Raw genomic sequence first — 20,642 nt, 5'->3', positions numbered from 1 at the left:
CATTAACCCCGCACGACAGCGCCAAACTCAAAAGGTCCATGTACGCATGCGAGAACCCCCGTGACAACTCTGCCATCGGATTGCTCAAGTCCGGTGCTTCTGCACAAATTTTGTGAGGCAAAATTACATAACATAAAATTAAATTACATAACTTTGTAAAACAGACCCCAGCCAACAGGCAGAATAAACACAAAGAACATGTAGATTCATTCACAGAACTGTCTTGAAGGTGTGTTCCTCCACAAAACAACTTCCAGCTGATATAAAGCCGTTCAGTTTCCTCGGACAGACAGACAGTTGTTCAGTGAGCTGGCCGTTATGAGTGCAGCAGATGGCAAAATCATTCCAATGTCTCACGAAAATACTCCTCAACAAACTCCAGCCGCTAGGCGGAACCAGCACAAAAAGAAACAAAACAAGAATCCCAGTTCCTCGGATGATCAAGAGCCAAATTTTCTTGCATAAAAAAGTACATCATGACTTACTCAGCCCATCAACTTTATAAAAGACATCCATTATATGAGCATGTAGATATTTTGCGGTTATCCATAGTGTCCATTCTCAATCTGGCCGGGAACTTCAGTGTAAAAGCAATCTTCCGTCAATGCAAACGTTTCTTGAAAGAGTCATGCCACAAAACAAACTCCAGCTGCTAGGCGGAGCCAACGCAAAAAGAAACAAAAATGGTGCTCAGCTTCCTCAGACAATCAAGTCACTGAACAGCGAGTCAGTCCCCTAATATAAGAAACATCAAATGGCTTACTCACTCCAATGTATTTATAAAGGACATTGCCTGTTTGGGACATGTAAATACTTTGCTGCCGTCCCTGGAGTCTATTCTCAGTTTGGCCGGAAACATCAGTGCAAAAGCGATCTTCCGTTGATGTAAGAGTTTCTTATATGGGGGGCAGTGGTGGCTCAGCAGCTAAGGCTCTGGGTTACTGATCAGAAGGTCGGGGGTTCAAGCCCCAGCACTGCCAAGTTGCCACTGTTGGGCCCTTGAGCAAGGCCCTTGACCCTATCTGCTCCAGGGGTGCCGTATCATGGCTGACCCTGCACTCTGACCCCAGCTTAGCTGGGATATGTGAAAAAAAGAATTTCACTGTATATGTGCAAATGTATAATGTGTGATAAATAAACATAATTATAATTATAAATTACATTCCTTGAACCGATCGCGTTTCTCTCATCGAACTTGCAAAGTCCGGGAACAAAAAAAATATTGAGCTTCCTCCAAGAAAGCTTTCCTTTGCTCCTTGCCTGGCACAACACAAGATCTTTATCGGATGATCTCAGAAATTTGGCCAGAATTGATCGGGGCCTGTCTCCCTCAGCCGATCTCCGAGCAGGGACTCTGTGAGCTCGCTCAATTTCCAGTTTATGGCCTGTTATGTCGAGCAGACTCGGGAAGAGCTCATCCAGGAATTTCACCATATCTCTGCCCTCTTCATGCTCAGGAATTCCAACAATCCGTATGTTATTCCTTCGGCTCATATTTTCGAAATATTTAATTTTTTCATAAATGTGTTCCAAGTCTGTTTTGGACGCGGGCGGATTAGCGGATAATTCCCTTTCCGTTGACTCAATATAATCGATCCGTCTCTCAACATCCGACACTCTTGTGACCAACTCAGAGAATTTGTTTCCATCGCCGTAATTGATCGACGTATTACAGCGAGATCCTCCAAGTCAGCAACAACCTTCGACGGCATCACTGAGATGTTGGACAGTTGACACTGAATTTCTTCTCCCGACGTGCCTTCCAAATCGAGTCCCTGGCTCGCAGTCCCGTCAGAGGCCTCAGCTTGAACACATAAGTGTCTTTTAATATCTCCAGAGTCTGAGGATTTTGACTTCTTTGCCATGTTTACCTCAAAGAGCAAATATGTAACTGGGTGTATCGAATCTCACCGGTTATAACATGAAAATAATTAAAAAACTAGCAAAGCACGCAGAGCTAGTCGCTCACACGTCTGCTTCTTGCATGGCATCACGTGTGTCCCCCAACTAGTCAGGTTTCTTAAACAATCAGAGCAAAGTTTTAATAGCACCACTGAGTCGCAGTGTCAACACTCTTCAAGGGAATCCACCTATGAATGGCTTATTTAAAACTGTCTCTGCATATTAAGCTGGGATAGATGAAAGTATTTTTTTACATTGAAAAAATTAAACACAACATCTTAACATTTTTAAACACTAAATCTTCCAACTGCAACTGTTTCTTACTTTAAAAAGCACGTTATTCAAACAAGATGAGTAAAGCAGGGCTTTCTTAATGACTGATTTGATACTATGTACTGTAATGGAAGCTCCTTACAGCCAGTGCTCAGAGAGGGAGCGAGAATGCTGTGAATTATGATGTCTTTCTCCATGTCAAGGGGAGCAGAGGGGGGCTGCAGTCTTTGAGCATGCTCCAAATCAAACACAAGCGGATGCTGACTCTCGCACGACTGTGGCTATCCTGTTTCCATCTGCAGCCGTCTGCTGTGGGAATGCTATAATTACTCAGCGTGTGGAGTCACGGCGCAGACGATCCAACACTAACTTTACCCTTGCACTATAATGTCTGCTTTACACATACACAGATCTTTGTACATAGAGAGACAGTGTCAAAAAAACTCAGTGTCGGTGCATTGCATACAGAATTCATCTGAGCAGACACAGAATCTGGTCTAGTGTGAGTCATTAAAATGGAGCATGGAATGTAAACAGCCAAGAAGTTCACAGTGGATTCTGAAGAAAGAGTGGCCGTCACTGTAAGAGGTCAATGCTTACACAATCCACATTTACTTGTAGGGACTCGGGGGGTAAAAGCATACAAGAAATATATTGAATAAAAATATATATTTCTGAAAGTCATTGAAATTTCCACCACAGTGTCAATTCCATCTCAAATTCTATATTATGTTTAGCCTAATAGAATTACGTGGTGGAAAAGATGGTGATGGAAATTACGGTTTTTTTTTGGGGGGGGGATTTTTCCCCCTTTTTCTCCCAATTTGGAATGCCCAATTCCCAATGCGCTCTAAGTCCTCGTGGTCGCATAGTGATTCGCCTCAGTCCGGGTGGCGGAGGACGAATCCCAGTTGCCTCCGCGTCTGAGACAGTCAACCCGCGCATCTTATCACGTGGCTTGTTGAGCGCGTTGCCACGGAGACATAGCGCGTGTGGAGGCTTCACGCCATCCACCGTGGCAACCACGCTCAATTCATCATGCGCCCCACCGAGAACAAACTACATTATAGCGACCACGAGGAGGTTACCCCATGTGACTCTACCCTCCCTAGCAACCGGGCCAATTTGGTTGCTTAGGAGACCTGGCTGGAGTCACTCAGCACGCCCTGGGATTCGAACTAGCAAACTCCAGGGGTGGAAATGACATGTTTTTCAAGTCAAATGGACAACTCCTTTGTCTTGCTGAGGCTAATATCATAGCTAACATTTAATGTATCATAAATATACAGAATTTTTTGCATAATCAGGCAAAATTACAAATTGATTGGAAAAATCGCACAATAAATAATCTGCTCACAGGTGATATTTACCCTGATTTTTCTTTTTCCCCCTCAAACATTACTTGTATTTCTTCTCAAGCATGCTATATGGGCACTTTTGTCAACTTGGTTAACAAGTATACTAACTTTTGATTTGTGATTTTTGAAAAATTTATAGAAATCATTTTCACACAATAAATACTGAAATTGTTTATGTTTATTTCACTCTTTGTTAAAGGGATAGTTCACCAAAAAATGAAAATTCTCTCATCATTTATTCACCCTCATGCCATCCCAGATGTATATGACTTCCTTTCTTCAGCAGAACACATTGAAGAAAAATAGAAAAATATCTCAGCTCAGTTGGTCCTTATAATGGATGTGGATGGTAACACGATTTTACACATTTACACCCAAACAGATATTTGCAAGCACAAGCTTCATTGATGATAATGAGGCAGCATAAACACTAGTTAAAATATAATCTAAACATTCATATTATTTTTATATCATATCACATATCATATTTATATCATACAGCATACAATTTAAATACCTGCTTTAGGCGAAACAACATTTAAATGTAACTAAAACTTGCCTATTAGAACATATTTCAAATTTCAATACATTGAATACTGGCTGGCAAGTCTGGAAATAGTCCAGCTAGTAAAATATGTACAGGTTTATATAAAATAGCATGTCAACTAATGTAAGTAAAGACTTACTCATCTGAAATTGTATCCTCAGCTGGATCAAGTCGCTCTTCAAAATGCAAACATTCATCGGCGTCCCGCTCTTCTTCTGAGGAAAATGTGAACTCTTCCTCACCTGTGTAGCATGCCATCTTCCAAATGCGCAGGAAAGTGAATGAATTGTTTTATTTAAAAGTAGACATTTTAAGCTTTCTTTAGACATATGTTTCACGTTTGTCTGATAAATATTCGCGGAGTTTCAGTTAATTTTTGTGACGTGTTTCAGAAAGATGCTCGCGGAGACAGAGACGGCTGAAAGCGCACCCTGTTTATTTTCTTTATTTTACAAAAGCACAAGGTTTTGTTGTTACTGTGAGTGTATACAAATAAAAGTAGACCCTTTATAGTCTCTAATGATGTCTTACACTTATCTGTATGCCCAAAAATGACAGAGTATTTTAAGTTGTTTCTGCTGTTATGAGGAAAAAATCCAGCAGGACGTGCCGGCGCGTCCGTCGACCCCTGAAGGTTAATAGAAAAAGCAGGCTGTTGAAATGGCCTGTTTGGAATGTGTGGAACGTGTGACGTCACAAGGACCAAATACATCTGCATATGACTGCCTCTTCAGCAAGACATCAATACCTATTTTTCTTCATTGCACCCTTGGCCCGGCCCACTGGTTGTCAGTCTGTCACACAAGTGAAGAGGTCATGGGAGATTCATCTACACTTTTAAGGATACTTACACAGGACACCTTCATGTGCTCTTGATTTAAATGTTTCTTCTACATAAATCTGCACTAGATGAATGGCTTTGACCATTATTATATACCGCATCTCTTTTAAAAGATGCATTGTCAAGTTATAACTCTAAAAAGGAGACCTCCGTTCTTTTTCATTTGGTTGCACTGTATCTGGCTGTTTTGAAGGCCTGGACAGTTTTTGCATCTATCTGTGCTATATTTAACACTCGATGGACGTCTTTGATCATTTTGATGAGTTTCTGGCGATGTGAGCCATGTTTTAAGAGCAACTTTTAAAACGCGTCTCATTCCACTGCTGCCACTGACTGGGAGAAACACATTCCGGTGTGTAAACAAACACGGAAGATGTGAGAAGTTAAAACCAGCCTCTCTGCTTTGGCTTGTTGAAGGACCCAACATCATGGATTATATTATGTTTGTGTATTCAGAACATTTCTGCATGGATTGTATGTGTTTGTGGGCTCATATCAGTGAGGATTGCTTGTGAACCAGTCACAATATGATTCAAGCTTTGCAAAGGAACTGTTATTCAAAAGATGAGGCAGACCCATGAATAAACAGTTTAATTTACAATTGTTTTAAATGTCATGACTGTCTGATAGTTGCTGTGCTAGTGAACATTTTGATACATTCAGACGAAATGTGTTGGTTGTTTGTTATGTTTTAACCCTGAAATGTAGTTTTATAAATTACAATATGAAGCTTGTTCATTTTCTTCCAAATGAGTTTCAAATATGGCTGAATTTGAGGGGATGCACAGAGTTAGCAGAACAGTGGGTGTTTACATTGTCTTAAAGAGCCAGCTTAAAACCAGGCATTTCAGACAGAGGGCCAGAGACTGGGTGGAAAATGATAATATTTTATTAAATTGACTGTTTTGGTGCAAAAAAATAAAAAATAAAAAATAAAAAACTTTACTGACATTATAAGTGGACCTCAGGGAAAAATAAATAAAATAAAATAAAAAATATATATATATATATATATATATATATATATATATATATATATATATATATATATATACACACACACACACACACACACACACACAAACAACAGTTAGTTCTGGTCCTCGAATCTGATTGGACGAGAGATGTTCGATGGGCACTGATGGTCTGACACCATCAGCACTCGGACGCTTCACTGTGTATCACTCCGCTTGTGTTCGTGCCATTCTAAACTAAAGTGTAAGAGCAGTGCATATGTGTTAAGAGCTACTGTTTGTCTTTTTTTTTTTGACATTACATATGTTAGCCAGCAGGTGGTGGCAAAAGATCATTTTTGTGTGTAATATGAGCCAGTTGGTGACGTGAAGTGAATACACGTCAGCCACTGTTTACATACAATTGCACTCCGTGATCGCTACTACACTACCAAAGCTAGGAAATAGCTTTAAATGGCTTTAAACGAACAACTTCAGCATTACGGCTCATCACAGCTGAGAGACACAACAGACTGACTGATTACAGAACTCAAGGCGGTTACCTCTTACCAGAGTTTCCACACTGGATACATACTGTTTAAAATGGTGGAGGACATTGCGGTTTCTATAGTGAATGACTCTAGCGCACCGGCTACCCCGCTTGGACGGCTATTTTACCACTGAGAAAGCTGATCTTCAGAAAGCTGACAGCATCTCTGCTTGGGAGTGGCAACAGGTGATCGCACATGCTCCGTCTCTCTCTCTCTCTCTCTCTCTCTCTCTCTCTCACACGTGCGCACACACACACACACACACACACACACACACACACACACCCATCCTTGTTTATCCAATAACTTGTTAGAAACAGCACAAGCCCTGATACTATTTCTGAAGTGACATTTTTGTAATTAACATTTTATTGATTCATGTGCTACGACAGTGAAAAAAACTCAACACATATATAATGAATCAACATTTTACATTTAAACCCTACTAATACAATCCCACCCTGACCCCTAACGAACACCCCTGTGGTCCCACATAACACACACACAATCCAAAAAAATAAAATAAAATAAAATAAAATAAAATAAAATAAATAAATAAATAAATATATATATATATATATATATATATATATATATATATATATATATATATATATATATATACACACATACACACAAATAAATAAAATAATAAACATACATTAAACTACACTCTCCACATCCCCTCCCCGAGATGTATTTAATATTTTGTCCCATTTTTTTGCAAATAAGTCCCTCAACCCCAGCCTTCTACTTACCACCTCTTCAAATGCATCTACCCTCCCCATTTCCACACACCACTCCGAAAAAGAGGGTGCTCCATTTGACTTCCAACCCCTTAAAATTACTAGTCTGCCGATCATGAGACTAGTCATAACCCAGTTTTTTATATGATTGTCCCCTAAATGCATGACCGCTCCATCACCCAAAATACAGAGTCTGGGACAAAGCAAAACCTGAGTGTTCAAAACGTCGCACAAGTACCTCTGAACCCTCAACCAAAACTTCTGGATCTTAACACACCCCCAAAAGACATGGGTAGTGTCTCCAACTTCTGACTGGCATCGCCAGCAAGTGGGTGTGTCTTTAAGACCAAGCCTATATAATCTAGAGGGGGTCCAATAAAATCTATGTAAAATCTTAAATTGCATAAGGCGAACCCTTGCATCTCTAGATACAGACTTGACATTTTTAAGAATCTTAATCCACACTCCATCCTCCAATACCAAATTCAAATCTTTTTCCCATACTCTCTTGAGAGAAGTCAAGGCTCCATCCCCCAGACTCTGAATTAGTAGGGAGTAATACACTGATGCTTCATGGCCTTTTCCAAAAGCAGCAATCACCTCTCCCAAAGCACCTGCCGCCTTAGGGGGTGCGTGCCACTCCCAAAAATAGTGCAGAGTAGGTGGCGAAGCTGTAAATACTTATAAAACTGAGATCTGGGAATGCCAAAATGTTGAACCAAATTTTCAAAAGATCTCAATACTCCACCCTCATATAGGTCACAAAGTGCATTAACCCCCCTCACAATCCAATCTGACCAACAAAAAGGGGACTTATTAATACATAGTTTAGGGTTCTGCCAAATGCTCGAGGCAACATTTAAATAAATATCAGAATTAAACACTCTGGACACTTTTGTCCATATCGAGTGCAAATGCAAAATAACGGGATGCGACTTAACCGCTCCGGCTAGTTTAATCGAAGCTTTGCAGTGGCGAGATAGGGGCAAGAACTTCCTTTTCAATACAAAACCAGGGAGGGGCCCTCTCAGGTGGAAGCGACCAATGAGCCAAATGTCTAAGACCGAACGCATAATAATAAAATAAAAAATCTTGGGTAGGCCTAGCCCTCCTCTGTCAATTGGCCTATGTAACTTATTGAAATTTAACCTGGGGCGCTTACCATTCCAAATAAAGGACTTCGCTATGCTATCAAATTGCTTGAAATAAGAGAGGGGGACATCTACAGGGAGAGACTGAAGCAGGTAGTTGAATTTTGGAATACAATTCATTTTAATAACATTAACCTTCCCAATCATCGATAAATGTAATGAAGCCCACCTGCTGACATCGCTCGAAAACCTTTTTATTAAAGGAAGTGACATTTTTGAATTACTAATGAAGGATTGGATGCATCATTTGGTTTGAACCAGCAACGGCAGATTCTGATCCGTCGCGTAAGAAAGTAGTTCCATGCACAAATGTGTTTTTATGACCGTATCCAGTTTTTCCTAATTTTTTAAAATGTACTTGTTCATTGAACTGTTGTATATAAGCAATATCACACTCACAATCATGCTATATGGCCCTAAATCAGCACTGCTGTGATTACCTACGGCACTCGGCCTGCGGCCTTGTGCCTGTGGCCGAATCACAGCAGTGCTGATGTAGGGCCATATCGCACTCTTGCTATAAATATATATATTTAAGCAAGAGTATGTCATGACCACTTTAAAGAAACACCCATTTATATTACCTTGTCCTCTTTGAATTTTTGTAAAAACTTAAATGTTTGTATGTTTGGTTATGCTGGAGAAGTGTAATGTTGTTAATTAGGCTAAACAGTGCCACATTTCTAAAGGTGTGATGTTGGCTTACTGAAATCCAACAGTGTCAATGGCACAAGATTATGACACACTCACAAACATGTTCAGACAGGATACTCTCCGGTGAATGTTCTCAGAGACAAATATCATTGAGAGGCTCACTGGGAAAAACCTCAGTCACTTGACAGGTGACATCCTGTTATAATGATGTAATAAGTGTGACATGATTGCAGCAGTTTGGCAGGAACCTCACAAAGTAAAGGGGTAGGGAAATTCCAGTAGCAACTCTAGTCATCATTCAAATGTCAATTAAAGGTCATACATGACAAATACAGACTATGAGCCTGATTCAGGCATGGGACATGAAATGCAACATGGAATATAACCAGACAGTATAGACACACAGCTGCTTCAGATCACACAGTTCCAGATGTTTTAAGTCCAAATCAATGAAGGTTTTCCAATGCGCTAAAACTGACCAGTAACAGAGACCAAATAAGCCTGAAGAAGCTTCTTACTGCATGGGACATTTAAAGAACAATTTCTGAGGCTGGAAACACACTGACCAATTAAATACCATTACAACAACCAACATGCCCCCTTTTTATAGAGTTAACAACAGCGTAATTCTGGCACAAAAATCGCTCTTTAATGAACATTATTTAATGTATATTCATATCACTGTGTTATATTACCCTGTGATTGATTAATTAAAAATCCAGCAAACTAGTCAACGCTGCTACATGGAGTTTCAAATACAGCTGCTGAGACAGTGGCAGTAAATTTAGAACTCTTCTGCCGTAATCTATCTCTCCCTATTTTTTCTGTCTTTAGGAAAGTTGTGGAAACGTAAAAGTGATTTATTTATTTTTTTATTATTTATTTTGCTAACGGAACAAAAGGGAACACTACAATAACATTTGCTACCTCCCATTTACCTCTGTATGCCAGCTGCGCTATTTACCCTGCTATGGTTCACTTCCCCATTCCAAACCCATTTGCAAAGATCCAAGCGAGTGTAAGAGTTACCGTCCAATTTCCCTGATCCAGCTAGATGTTAAAATATTGTCAAAAATTTTGGCTAATCAATTATGACATCTCTTATACATATAGATCAGGTGGGGTTTATTCGGGGCCGCAGCTCTTCTGATAACATTAGGCTTTTCATCAATATCATGTGGTCAGTGGCGAATGATCAGACTCCGGTCGCTGCCATCTCACTTAACGCCGAGAAGGCATTTGATATGGTAGAATGGGATTATCTTTTTAAGATTTTGGAAATGTTCGGGTTTGCGAGTACGTTTATTGGATGGATTAAGTTATTTTATAGACACCCGGTAGTGGCGGTACAAACAAATGGATTCATTTCAGATTATTTTACTCTGGATAGGGGCACCCGGCAGGGTTGCCCTCTTTCCCCATTATTGTTCTATCTTGCCCTGGAAACATTAGCAGCCACGATAAGAAAGGAGGATGATTTTCCCGGGATTGTGGCGGGAGGCTTTACGCAGATGATATTCTATTATTCGTCTCCGACCCTTCTAGATCTATGCCTTGCCTCCACAGAATTATTAATTCCTTTTCTATGTTCTTGGGATACAGAGTTAATTGTTCTAAATCCAAAGCTTTGGCTTTGAGAGCGTACTGCCTGATAACGGCTTTTCAGCTGGGCTCCTTCCAGTGGCCAAAACAGGGCTTTAAGTATTTGGGTATTTTATTCCCAGCAAATTTGTGTGATTTAGTTAGAGTTAATTTTGACCCTTTAATAAAAAGTTTTTCCAGTGATGTGGGCAGGTGGGCTTCATTACATTTATCGATGATTGGGAAGGTTAATGTTATTAAAATGAATAGTATTCTCAACTACCTGCTACAGTTTCTCCCTGTAGATGTCCCCCTCTCTTCAAGCAATCTGATAGCATAGCGCAGTCTTTCATTTGGAATGGTAAACATGACAAAGGTGGGCTAGGCCTACCCAAGATTTTGTTTTATTATTATGCGTTCGGTCTCAGACATTTGGCTGATTGGTCGCTTCCACCTGAGAGAGAGCCCCTCCCTGGTTTTGTATTGAACAGGATGTTCTTGCCCCTATTTCGCCATTGCAAAGCCTTTCTTTCAAACTAACCGGAGAAGTTAAATTACACCCCGTTATCTCACATTTGCACTCGGTATGGACAAAAGTGTCCAGAGTGTTTAATTCAGACATTTATTTAAATGCTGCCTCCAGCTTATGGCTGAACAAATTATGTATTAATAAGGATTGTGAGGGAGGTTATTACACTCGGAGACCTATAAGAGAGTGGAGTATTGAGATCCTTTGAAAATTTGGTTCAATATTTTGGGATCCCCAGATCTCAGTTTTTTAGGTATTTACAGCTGCGCCACTTGCTCTGTACTATTTTTGGGAATAGCATATACCCCCCTAAAGCAGCTGATACTCTGGGAGTGGTGATTACTGCTTTTGGAAAAGGTCATGAGGCATCAGTGTATTACTCCCTGCTAATTCAGAGTCTGGGGGACAGAGCTTCAACTTCTCTCAAGAGATTATGGGAGAAAGATTTAAACTTGGTATTGGAGGAGGGAGAGTGGGCTAGGATTCTAAAAAACATCAAGTCTGCATCTAGAGACGCAAGGGTGTGCCTTATGTAACTCAAGATTTTACATCGATTCTATTGAACCCCCTCTAGATTGTATAGGCTTGGTCTTAAAGACACACCCACCTGCTGGCGATGCCAATAAGAGGATGGAGACATAACCCATGTGTGTTAAGATCTAGGAGTTTTGGTTGAAGGTTCAGAGTTTTGTGTGTGATGTATTGGGCACTCGGGTATCATTTTGCCCCAGACTCTATTTTGGGCGATGGGGCGGTCATCGATGTTGAGAACAGACACATAAAGAGTGTGATCACCAGACAGATACTTTTAAGGGGATGGAGGTCGGCTGGAGCGCCCTCATTTCAGGGGTGGTGCTCGGAGATGGGGAGGGTGGCGGCCTTTGAAGAAGGGTTATTTAGAAGACTGGGGAAGTTTAACTTGTTTGTGGAGAAATGGGGTGGATATCTGACGTTTCTGGATGTGATTATTATTATTATACATTTTGTTTTTTGTTTTTTGTGTGTGTGTCTATAATCATGTACGACCACTGGGATGTTGTTGGGGCCAGGGTGGGGGTTTATGTTGATTCTGTGTGTATATATGTTTTGTTTTTCTATGTTCAATATGTGAATCAATAAAAATTGTTAATCTGAAAAGGAACTTTTCCACTTCATGAGGCGTCATGATTTCCGAAGTAATGAATCAAACATATGTGATGTGACTGGAGTGAAAAGAGCAGATACTTACCTATTGCAGAGTTGGCTCATGGCTCCATAGGAGTCACAGTCACAGGCCTGGCAGCCATTCGTCCCATTGGTGAAATACTTATCCTCACATTCGTCACACCAGTGACCTGTGTATCCAGTCATGCACACACACTGACCCGTGAACCTGTCACAGGCATCTGGGTCCACTGACCCCTCAGCACTGCAGTTACATTGAGGACCTGGGTGAGAGAGAAGAGAGATATTTTGAGAACATGTTGGTTTCCTTTTCAATATGAAAAAAAACAAGAGTTTATAATCATGGTTGGAAAAATCATTCAGACTGATTTTTGAGAGAATTTTTAAGTAATAGCATTTGTTACTAAAGGTGTTGTAAGCTATTTTAGCCATTTTGGAACTTCCCGTAGACTAGCTGTTGAATAAGCCACGACCCCTCTTTCCAAAACCCCGCACTCTAATGACACACACGCACAAAGACACACTTGGAGACTTGTTTTGGAGCAGATGGTGGGGCAAGCATCCTCCTGAGGCTTTTGCCATTTGACCCTGAGCATTCCACGGGAGCAGGACACCATACAGGCACTTATTCAATTATGTATTTGGCTGCCCTGGGAAGGGGCACAATGTTTGACAAGCAGAAGCAAAGGATCTGACTGCGGTCCCTGGACATCTTTTACCCCACTGTTTATCGAGCACAGTGCTGTTCCAGAGACAGGTGTAATATTATTTGACAGGTACTAAGGGCGCTTTCTCCATGTAATTAAAAAAAAAAAAATAAAATTAAATCACTTACATCACCATACTATTGCTTACAGTATGACCTTGAGCAGGTGATGTTGTCAGCAAGTGGTTGTGGAGGAGCACAATCTCATTTGACCCCTTTCCACACAGAAATAGTTTCATCTGAATGTGGCACATGAAAAGTATGAATTTATTCAGAGCTGCAGGATGCCACTTTCACAGTAGGAAAATAGCATGGGGACAGAAAATATGTGGCTGAATTCTTTTAAAGAAATTGTTTGAGACAAACAAAAACATTACGAATCAGCTATTACACCTAATGGAAATGATGTGGAAAGTGCACATTTCATTGCCAGTGGGGCAGCTGTATCTTCAAGGGTGTACTAACCTGAAGGGTATGGGAAAGTGCTGAAATAGGGAACGCTGGTACGCCAGCTTGCTGAAAACAGTCTGTATTTGGCTATTGGCTTCAAGGACTCTTGGATGTTTTGTTGTATTTAGAGACGACTTGAGTCCAGACAGTCCTGTTATCAATTCTACCAGTACAAACTGTTCTCTCCTGTCTACAGCAATACCTCTGATCAGTCTGCAAGATCGAGAAAACACTACAACTCCAATATGCTTGAGAAAAGACACAGGTCCTTCATTGCAATGAAAGATGTTTATAAAAAAACAGTATGCTCAGTAACTCCAGACCTATAGCAGCAGAAACCTTATAGGCTACACTGAATACAATCAGCAATATTACAAAGGTCACCAAGAGGCTGTCAGCAAAATTATTTGCTCCCAGAAGCTGAAAATGAGCATAACAAAGAGGGCTCATTAATGCATCATTCAACTGAGTGTGCTGCAATATTAGTGTGCTGTGTAGCAACCCAAGAGCTTATCTGATGAGAAACTACATCACATACATGCTGTGTTTAGAGCATAAATGCACTGCATCTGAGGGATTTCAAGAACCAAATTTTGATGGGCTGAAATGACAATGTGTTTCCAAGACAGAGTAATGGCAGTTGACATGAAATACTTTTGGAAAGTTGGCATGTCCTGTGGTATGACATGCTATACTCTATTTAAAACTATATAATCATACACACACACACACACACACATATATACATACACATACACGCATACATACAGTTGTGCTCAAAAGTTTACATACCCTTGGAGAATATGTAATACATGTACCATTTTAAAAGAAAACACGAGTGAGCAGGCAAAACACATTTCTTTTATTTCTTATGGGATTCATATTCAACTGTAAGTTATAACAGAATGGCACAATCATAAAACAAAACATGGCAACAAAGGAAAAAATGAAATGACCCCTGTTCAAAAGTCTGCATACCCTTAGTTCTTAATACTGTGTATTGCCCACTTTAGCATCAATGACAGCGTGCAGTCTTTTGTAATAGTTGTCTATGAGGCCCCAAATTCTTGCAGGTGGTATAGCTGCCCATTCGTCTTGGCAAAATGCCTCCAGGTCAAGCAAAGTCTTTGGTCGTCTTGCATGAACCGCACGTTTGAAATCTCCCCAGAGTGGCTCGATGATATTAAGGTCAGGAGACTGTGATGGCCACTCCAGAACCTTCACCTTTTTCTGCTGTAACCACTGGGGGGTCAACTTGGCCTTGTGCTTAGGGCCAGTGTTGTGCTGGAAAGTCCAAGAGCGTCCCATGCGCAGCTTTCGTGCAGAAGAATGCAAATTGTCTGCCAGTATTTTCTGATAACATGCTGCATTCATCTTGCCATCAATTTTCACAAGATTCCCTGTGCCTTTAGAGCTCACACACCTCCAAAACATCAGTGAGCCACCACCATGCTTCACAGTGGGGATGGTATTCTTTTCACTATTGGCCTTGTTGACCCCTCTCCAAACATAGCGCTTATGGTTGTGACCATAAAGCTCTATTTTGGTCTCATCACTCCAAATTAAAGTGTGCCAGAAGCTGTGAGGCGTGTCAAGGTGTTGTCGGGCATTTTGTAACCGGGCTTTTTTGTGGCATTGGAGCAGTAAAGGCTTCTTTCTGGCAACTCGACCATGCAGCTCATTTTTGTTCAAGTATAGTCGTATTGTGCTCCTTGAAACAACCACACCATCTTTTTCCAGAGCAGCCTGTATTTCTCCTGTGGGTTACCTGTGGGTTTTTCTTTGTATCCCGAACAATTCTTCTGGCAGTTGTGGCTGAAATCTTTCTTGGTCTACCTGATCTTGGCTTGGTATCAAGAGAACCCCCAATTTTCCACTTCATTATAAGGGATTGAACAGTACTGACTGGCATTTTCAAGGCTTTGGGTATCTTTTTATATCCTTTTCCATCTTTAAAAAGTTCCATTTAGGGCTGCACCTAATGATTATATTTTTTAATCGATTAATCTAACGATTCTTTTTCAGATTAGTCGATTAATCTAACGACTAATTTACCGATTATTCTAAAGATTTTTTATAATTGTTACTTGATTAATATAACAATTAACCCAAAATAAATATACAAAACTTGTCTCATTAATATTTCAATATTTTATTAAATCATCTTCTCTTAAACACAAACAAATGTACAAGAAACAAAGTGTGCACTGCAGGGCATTATTCTGCAACAAATAAACAGTGTTACTATGAATGCAAACTTTAATATAGTGAAAAAGACACTCTATTAGCATAACATAAATATATATATAAATAAATAAATAAATAAATAATTTCCAACATTCTTTTGAATGTCCATGTACTAAAATAAAATATTTGATGCCATGAGTGTACCTTCATTAACTATTACTATTATTTTGAATGGCCATGGAAAATGAAGCAATGTGATAATAATTTTACCTGGTCGCAGAAAGTAGTCCGTTAATTTACCTGATGAACTTTCACCTTTTGTTGACCCTTTATGCTTCGCAGAGCTAATGTGTGCTTCTAAATCACTTGCACCTTTATTAGCAACTGACACGTAAGTGCCAGCTTTACATGTCATACATTCTGCTTCCCACGGATCTCGACCTGGACGAAAGCATGGGAATTTTTTTGCAAATCTTCTGTAAATTTACACTTTCGTTTGGGCAGTGTTTCCACTCAACTGTCATTTGCTGCTACTGTCAAGCAACTGTTTGATTCCGAACACAACAGCGATTCGCGTGTTCGTGAAGAGATTGACAGGCAGGAATTTGGCCAATAGTTGCTGCAAGCCTCTTATAACTGACCAATTTGTGTGCGAGAAGGCGGGACTTACAAAGAAGGGTTAAAGCAATGCAAATATGCACGCACACACAATGAAGTATTAGACCAGATGCACATCATAATGCAACTAAAGCTGATTCCTGGACATTTTCGCAAATTTAGAAATCCCAGACAGACGCTTTTTTAAGGTCCGAAAAAGAGGACATGTCCGGGAAAAAGAGGACGTATGGTAACCCTACGTTAGCAGCGGTGCAGAAATTACTTTTAACATGGGGGCGATGAGGAAACATTTAGAAAATCAATTTAAAGTGACTACTACTAACAGAAACACGTGTTGTAATACTAATATGTCATGCTTGGGTGGGGATAAAAAGTAAACAGGACTTACGGTGCTGCCTTGATGCCGTCTTGACAAAGCGCTCTGGGATGCTTTCGCTTCAAGTGTTTGTTCATGGCGGTTGTACTGCTGTGAAAAGCCATTTCTAATTTGCATAGCTTACACAGCACCACATTGTTGGGTCTCTGACTAAAATACTCCCACGCTTTAGATGACCGTGGGCGAGTTTTTTTTAGCTGCAGCTTGTTCTTCGGGGGAATACAAACTTAAACCGGGCGCTGACATTTTAATTACTCCATTGCGACGTGCCGATGCATGTTATGTAAATCGACGTATTTCTGTAATTGATGACGTCGTTTACGTCGATGAATCGTCCCAGCCCTAGTTCCGTTACCTTGTTACGCAGGTCTTTTCTGCTCCCCATGGCTCAGTGCATCCATGTGAGTGCTAACAAACTCATTGACTATTTATACACAGACACTAATTGCTATTTAAAAAGCCACAGGTGTGGGAAATTAACCTTTAATTGCCATTTAAACCTGTGTGTGTCACCTTGTGTGTCTGTAACAAGGCCAAACATTCAAGGGTATGTAAACTTCTGATCAGGGCCATTTGGGTGATTTCTGTTATCATTAGGATTTAAAAAGGAGCCAAACAACTATGTGATAATAAATGGCTTCATATGATCACTATCCTTAAATAAAAGACAGTTTTTTTGCATGATCAGTCATATTTTCAAAATCAATGCCAAAATTTCACAATTTCTGCCAGGGTATGCAAACTTTTGAGCACAACTGTATATTATCTTCTGTAAAGCTGCTTTGAAACGATGTGTGTTGTGAAAGGCGCTATACAAATAAAAATGACGACTATATTAAACAGTATTTTTTTTTTATTCTTTTATAATTATAATAACCTCATATTAGGGATGTCATAAAATATCGATATATTGATTATTGATAAGCATGCTATTTTATTGATAGATTTTTGAGGCATCAATATATTAAAATTAGCCAACATTTAAATTAGAAGCCTAATTTGAGTGCTTTCCAATTCACTCAGTTGGCCTCTGTTTAACAATCTGGTGTAATAGCACTGGGAGACCACAAGAGATTGATATAACATTTACTGAAGCCAGTCCTGGTATTACACACACACACAACGAGCAGATGCAGCACATAAGACGGCAGTCCAAAGTTACAAAGGTTTTTGTACTTCAAGAATGTACAAGTGACGTTGATGATTTTGCATGTTATTGTATGAAACTGGTGTAACTGTGCAAACACAACGATTAGAAATGGTGATGTTTATTATGCAATTTCTCTGTTTGTATCTTTGAACAGGTTTCATTCAAGCTGTCAAACCACAAAAAGACATACTTGTAACTGAAAATACATTGTGCAGGCTCTATGAAAGATACATATACACAATATATCATCCAGCGATGGCAAGAGTAAATAATCTTTGTCCTTTGATAATGATGTGGGTTGAATTTATTGGAAAACTATGCCAGTTGCACTCTGTGGCACTGCAGAATGTGCGTACTTTTACAGAAAATAATTGTTTCGTATTTTAGAACATGCCATGTTGTCTGCCAAACGTGTCCGGTGTGAAACTCCTTTTAATTTACCCCGCTGCTCACACTTTACTAAAGATGTGTTGAGAAATATGTTTGAAAAGACTATTGTGCAAGGATCAGCCCAATTTATATCTGAAAAATATACATCGAGAAAATCTTCAGATTATCGATGTGTGAAAAAGGCATCTATCCCAAGCCTATCTCATTTTAATTATCAATAATCATCCCAGCTATTCTCCTGACTAAATTAAACCAACTCTCTGTTCCCACTTCTATCTGTCAGTGGATCACCAGCAGTTAGTGAGACTGGGGGAATTCAATTCCCGCACCTGTACGATCAGCACTGGTGCCCCCCAGGGATGTGTGCGCTCCCCACTACTCTTTTCCCTGCACACCAATGAATGCACCGCCAAGGACCCCTCTGTCAAGCTCCTGAAGTTTGCAGACGACACTACTGTCATCTGCCTCATCCAGGATGATGATGAGTCTGCATACAGAAGGGAGGTTGAACAGCTGGCTGTCTGGTGCAGTCAAAACAACCTGGAGCTGAACACGCTCAAAACAGTTGAGATGATTGTGAACTTTATGAGGAACACCCCAACACTGACCCCGCTCACCATTCTGAACAGCACTGTGGCAGCAGAGAAATCATTCAGGTTCTTGGGCTCTGACATCTAACAGGACCTGAAGTGGGAGACACACATTGACTCCATTGTGAAAAAGGCCCAGCAGAGGTTGTACTTCCTTCGCCAGTTGAGGAAGTTCAACCTGCCACAGGCGCTGCTGATACAGTTTTACTCAGCAGTCATCGAGTCTATCCTCTGCACTTCAATAACTGTCTGGTTTGGTTCAGCTACGAAATCGGACATCAGAAGACTACAAAGGACAGTTCGGACTGCTGAGCAGATTACTGGTTGCCCCTGCCCTCTCTTCAAGAACTGTACACTTCCAGAGTGAGGAAAAGGGCTGGAAAAATCACTCTGGACCCCACTCACCAAGCCCACTACCTTTCTGAACTGTTGCCTTCTGGCCGACGCTTCAGAGCACTGAGCAAGAGAACCGTCAGGCACAAGAACAGTTTTTTTTCCCTCAGGCTATCCATCTCATGAACAGTTAAAACTGCCCCATTGAGCAATAATTATGTGCAATACACAGCTTAGTCTATTTATATTTATCCAACATATCCTACCTCGTCTGCCATTACATTCCCTTGCACTGTCTGTATATAACAGATTTGTATTTGTACATACATATTATACACTACCATTCAAAAGTTTGGGGTCACTTGCCTGAAATGTTTCCCATGATCTTAAAAACCTTTTGATCTGAAGGCATATGCTTAAATGTTTGAAATTGGTTTTGTAGACAAAAATATAATTGTGCCGACATATTAAATTATTTCATTACAAACTAAAATTGTATTAAAATCCCAGTATGCCAGGGTGATACCTCAAGAAGTAGGTTGAGTACATTTCTGCAAAATCTAGGCAAAGTGTGGCCACTTTGAAGATGCTAAAATATAACATAATTTTGATTTATTTTGGATTTTTTTAGTCACAACATAATTCCCATAGTTCCATTTCTATTATTCCATAGTTGTGATGACTTTACTATTATTCATAAATGTAAAAAAAAAAAAAAAAAAAAAAAAAAACAAATTTAAGGATAAGTAAGTGACCCTAAACTTTTGAACGGTAGTGTATATATTGGTCTTGTGTATTTCTATATATACTTATTTTTTCTAATCGCTTTTTATTTTTATTCTATTTTTTTTATTATCTCTGTCTTGTATTTTTTGTGCACTGGAAGCTTCTGTCACCAAGACACACACAATGCACATTGTACACATTGTATGTGTAAGCATACTTGGCAATAAAGCTAATTCTGATTCTGAATTAGACACCATGGAATCTTGTACTTAGAAAAATCCATTTGTCACACTGCAGGCCCATTTAAATTGACTAAAAACAGTTACAGCATCTAAAACATCTACATTTTAATGTTCTTTAAAATAATGGGACACGATATGTGATATTTGATATGTGAACAACTCTAGGTGGAACTACCAGTTTAGCATATATTGCATGCACAAATCCAGAGGGGCGGATATAGTACCTGCAGTGCCACTGTTTTACAGTGACCTCCCACTGGACCCGAGTGTGAACACATAAAAAACAAAACCACACACACACACACACACACACACACACACACACACACACACACACACACACACACACACACACACACAAACACACTGAAGCAGTGAGAGAAATAGAGCACTGCGATATATTTAGCAGAAGCTCACAGCATGAACAGTTCCCATAGCTGACTGGGGGCTATCTGATCTGAATCAGAGGTGACCTTGCTAAAGATCAGATTACACAATAGGCCAGCTCTGCCAGACACAGTCACAAAAACATTTTACTCATCCCTTAATGGAACAATTACAAATATCTATCTAATCTGTCTTGTATCATCTTACAAGACACAAAAAACACTGCTAGCCTGTTTC

At 39.9% G+C, this 20,642-nt stretch overlaps 1 protein-coding gene across 2 annotated transcripts in view; it reads right to left on the bottom strand.

Annotated features, from left to right (window-relative positions):
- The window catches only part of LOC127422216 (multiple epidermal growth factor-like domains protein 9), a 142,869-nt gene that overhangs the window by 108,747 nt on the left and 13,480 nt on the right, over positions 1-20,642 (bottom strand). For both annotated transcript variants that reach the window (XM_051665560.1, XM_051665567.1), the window contains exon 2: positions 12,315-12,513. In XM_051665560.1, coding sequence (XP_051521520.1) covers positions 12,315-12,513 — 199 coding nt within the window. The remainder of the gene's footprint in view (positions 1-12,314; positions 12,514-20,642) is intronic.

The sequence above is a fragment of the Myxocyprinus asiaticus genome, chromosome 3 (genome assembly GCF_019703515.2).
Source record: "Myxocyprinus asiaticus isolate MX2 ecotype Aquarium Trade chromosome 3, UBuf_Myxa_2, whole genome shotgun sequence".
In the NCBI taxonomy this organism is placed as follows: Eukaryota; Metazoa; Chordata; class Actinopteri; order Cypriniformes; family Catostomidae; genus Myxocyprinus; species Myxocyprinus asiaticus.
Note: the sequence above shows the minus strand (reverse complement) of the source record. Positions and strands in the feature narration are given on the sequence as shown.